General features: G+C 34.1%; 1 protein-coding gene across 12 annotated transcripts in view; it reads left to right on the plus strand.

The window, feature by feature from the left end:
* The window catches only part of LOC106871743 (brefeldin A-inhibited guanine nucleotide-exchange protein 1), a 171,554-nt gene that overhangs the window by 136,135 nt on the left and 31,549 nt on the right, over nucleotides 1–3,870 (plus strand). For all 12 annotated transcript variants that reach the window (XM_052970066.1, XM_052970065.1, XM_052970068.1 and 9 more), the window contains 2 exons: nucleotides 485–614; nucleotides 2,047–2,182. In XM_052970066.1, coding sequence (XP_052826026.1) covers nucleotides 485–614; nucleotides 2,047–2,182 — 266 coding nt within the window. The remainder of the gene's footprint in view (nucleotides 1–484; nucleotides 615–2,046; nucleotides 2,183–3,870) is intronic.

The following is a 3,870-nucleotide window of genomic DNA, read 5'->3' on the forward strand; positions in this document are numbered from 1 at the left end:
ATCGGATCAACTGGAACCCTCGACGTCATAAGCGACGGAGTGCCAACAACAACATATATATATATATATATATATATATATATATATACTTCACTACATATATAAAAAGCTCCTAGCACACACTGTAAAGTGTGTGCTAGGAGCTTTTTAATTGCTCTCCCTTTTATGCTCTCTCTCTCCCTCTCTCTCATATCAATAGTTCTCTTTCCCTTAAGTATGTGTAAAGATGTTTCTTAGCAGAAAATTTAATTCTGTGTTGTATGGTATAGATTCCTACATGTCTTGTTCGAGCAAATGCTCAGGTAATTTGTAAAGATATGCAGTTAGGTCATATCTGAATAACTTGCAAACTGTTTAGAAGATTTTGGTGATATTTATTGCACTTAGTTAAGATTTTGAAAGAGTTAAATACCAATTTTATGGATTTGTCTGATTAGTGGAATGATAAAGTTAGTTTAACTATGGTTCTTTTTCTCATCTGCAGAGGCTTAACTGTGATGTTTGAAATTATGAAAACTTATGGTGATACATTCCAACAGAACTGGTGGAGAGATTTATTTCGTGTTGTTTTCCGGATATTTGATAACATGAAACTTCCTGAGCAACAGAATGAGGTAAGTTTTTATTTTTTGCCTGAAATTTATGTGTGTGTGTAATATGTGTGTTTATATGTATAAATATGTTTATGTTCTGACCAAAATTATGAACATATATTAAATATATGTTACCGATACTTGCATACAATCACACACACACACTCACACAACCTTGCCTTTCATCCTTTTGATGTTGATAAAATACAGCACTTGTCAAATACTAGGGTCAGTTGTATCAATTTACTCTCTCTTAAAATTGCTGGCTTTGTATCTAAATTAGAAACAGTTACTAATTTTCTTATGTTAATGGATTGACAGAATTGTTAAAGTGTCAGACAAAATAATTTACAGCATTTAGTTATGGTTCATTACATTTTGAGTTCAAATCTTGCCAAAATTAACTTTATCTTCTATTTTTTTTTTTTTTGAGGGGGGAGTCAATAAAATAAGGTACTAATCAAGTATTAGTGGGGTGGTAATTTAAATTGACTTACCTCTCCCTCCAAATTTATGGCCTTGGGTTAGAAACTATTGTTATTATTAATAAGGCAAGCCAATATAATCATTAGCACACTGAACAAAATGCTCAGCATTTCATGTGTTTTTACATTCTGAGTTCAAATTTTGCCAAGGTCAGCTTAGCCTTTGATCCTTTTGGGGTTAATGAAATAAGTACCGGTTAAGTACAGGGCTCAGTGAAATCGGTTATCCCACTTCCCCCAAAATTTCAGGCCTTGTGCCTATAATAGAAAAGATTATTATTATTTTATGAATATTAAGATGGTGAACTAACATGTCAGAGAAAATGTTTTGTGGTATTCTTCTGGCTCTTTACATCTTTGTTTCATTGTTTCAGAGGTCAATAAGTAGCAGTTGAGCACTGGAGTTGAAGTAATTAACTAACCCTGTCCCCCAAAATTTCAGGCTATGTGCCTGTATGATTATTATTATTATTATTATTATTATGGCAGCAAGTTGGCAGAATCGTTAGCATGCCAGATAGAATATTTAGTGACATTTTGTCTGTCTTTGTGTCCTGAGTTCACTTTCTACCAAGGTCAACTTTGCTTTTCCTCCTTTCAGGGTCAATAAATTAAGTACCAGTGAAACACTAGGGTCGATGTAATTGACTAGTCCCCTCTCCAAAATTTCAGGCCTTGTGCCTATAGTAGAAAGGATTATTATTATTATTATTATTATTATTATTAAGGCTGAAAGCTTTCAGAATCATTGTGTTTTAGCAACATTTCTTCTGATTCCTTACATTTTGAGTTCAAATTTCACTCACTGTGGTCAACTTTGCCTCTCATCCTCTTGACTAGGCAGGGGCAATAAAATAAGTACTAGTTGAGCACTGGGGTTGACATAATTGTCTTAAATCCTCCCCTAAAAATTACTGACCTCATGTCATTATTTAATCCATAATTATTATTTTGACTGTGTATTTCAGAAAGCTGAGTGGATGACTACCACATGTAACCACGCACTGTACGCTATTGTTGATGTCTTTACACAACATTACTCCATTTTACACTATATACTCCTTGATGAACTGTACAAACAACTCCACTGGTGTGTACAACAAGGTGAGTTTGAATATGAGTAATCACTCAGTGCATGCATTTCTTTCTTGTCTCTTTATTCTTTCTTATCCACACCCATCTTTTATCTGCACTCATCTTTCATCCCTGCTCATCTCTTCCATCATTTACACACTTCCTTCATCCTCACTCATTCTTCATTTTAATCCATCTTTCACTTGCACTCATCCTCTGTTCCCATTCATTCTCCACTCACACTCACCGTCCACTCACACTTGCCATCCACTCACACTCGTCTGTCATCTGCTCTTGCCCTTCATCTGTACTCACACTTCAACTACCCCCACATTTCATCATTCACATTCACCCTTCACCTGCACTCATCTTTAATGCAGACTCAACTCTCTTGAGACAGTGTTCATTGATGGAGAGTAAAAACTAATTCCTCTATGTTTTTGCCAATTTATATGATATTTGCATCCAGATTAATTAGTCTCTAGTATTTGACACAATTTCTTCTTCAAAAAATTCTGCTGACTCTTCTTCAAATGAAATGAGAAACCAGATTAATGCTGCAAATTCATATGAATACATGTGGTCGGTTCAGAGCCTTGTTTTTTGTGTGCTTTTCTTGTTTACTTTAGTGGTCTGAGTCCCTGGGTTGTGTCCAAGCAACCGTGTGTTACCTTAATTGTCAGACATTATTTTTTTAAATACTGCCAAGTTAATGGAAATAGTGTCCATTGCCATCAGTTTTTCTACCACAAATGTTCAAATGTTTGTTACTACAGGATCCACTATATATATATATACATATATAAATTGTAAATCCAAAAAATAACAGCAAAAATACAAAGGATTCTGCGGTACACGTGTTTCAAGCTTTATATCAGTGTATAATTTACAATATAAAGCTATCTTCAGCTGCAAAAGTATTTCTCTCCCAGGAAATTACATCACATCGGCGTTAAAGGAGGAAGAAAGGTGTGATATAAGAGGTGAAGATCCTTTCGGTATTTTGTATAGTACTATACCTGGTATAATTCTCAATTTACACATAATTTCTTCGGTCCTCCGAAAACCGTCCATACCTTGCCACAATTCAGTGTGTAGTGTTAAGTTGGTGGTTAAGAACAATACAATAAAATAACAAAACGGAACAACAATATAAAATAAAATGGGAATATAAAATCCTGAGCAGAAAAGAAAAGAAAAAGAAAAAGAAATACACAGATATTCATGTAAAAAATAAAAATAAACTTAAAATAAAAATAAAACTTAGAATAAAATAAAAAATAAAGGGAGTCAAATCGGTGGGGCGGGTAATCTAAGAAATAATAAGAGAAAGTCTGGATAGTGAAGTAAGCTACATCTAAGCTATTTAGATGGGTTGGTGAGGAAATATCTAAATGTAGAAGAAGAAGATAAAGCGATAAATAGATATAGATACAGAGATCTTAAAGGTCGTAAGGGATAGATATATATGAGCTGTGTCTGTCTATATCAGTGGTGGGTCGTAAGTAAGAAGTGACATGCCAGAATAGACTTGAAACATGAAACAGGATATTCTTGTGGTGAGTGGTCAGTGGTCAACCTAAGCGAATTACAACTTAAGTGTACTAACCTATCTACATACACTTATCTAGATGAAGAAGGGTGAAGGAAGTGGAAAGGGTAATTATAATATAGAAGACCTTAAAGAATTAATCAATAAACATGTCAACATGAAAAGT

This window comes from Octopus bimaculoides, chromosome 8, assembly GCF_001194135.2.
Source record: "Octopus bimaculoides isolate UCB-OBI-ISO-001 chromosome 8, ASM119413v2, whole genome shotgun sequence".
In the NCBI taxonomy this organism is placed as follows: Eukaryota; Metazoa; Mollusca; class Cephalopoda; order Octopoda; family Octopodidae; genus Octopus; species Octopus bimaculoides.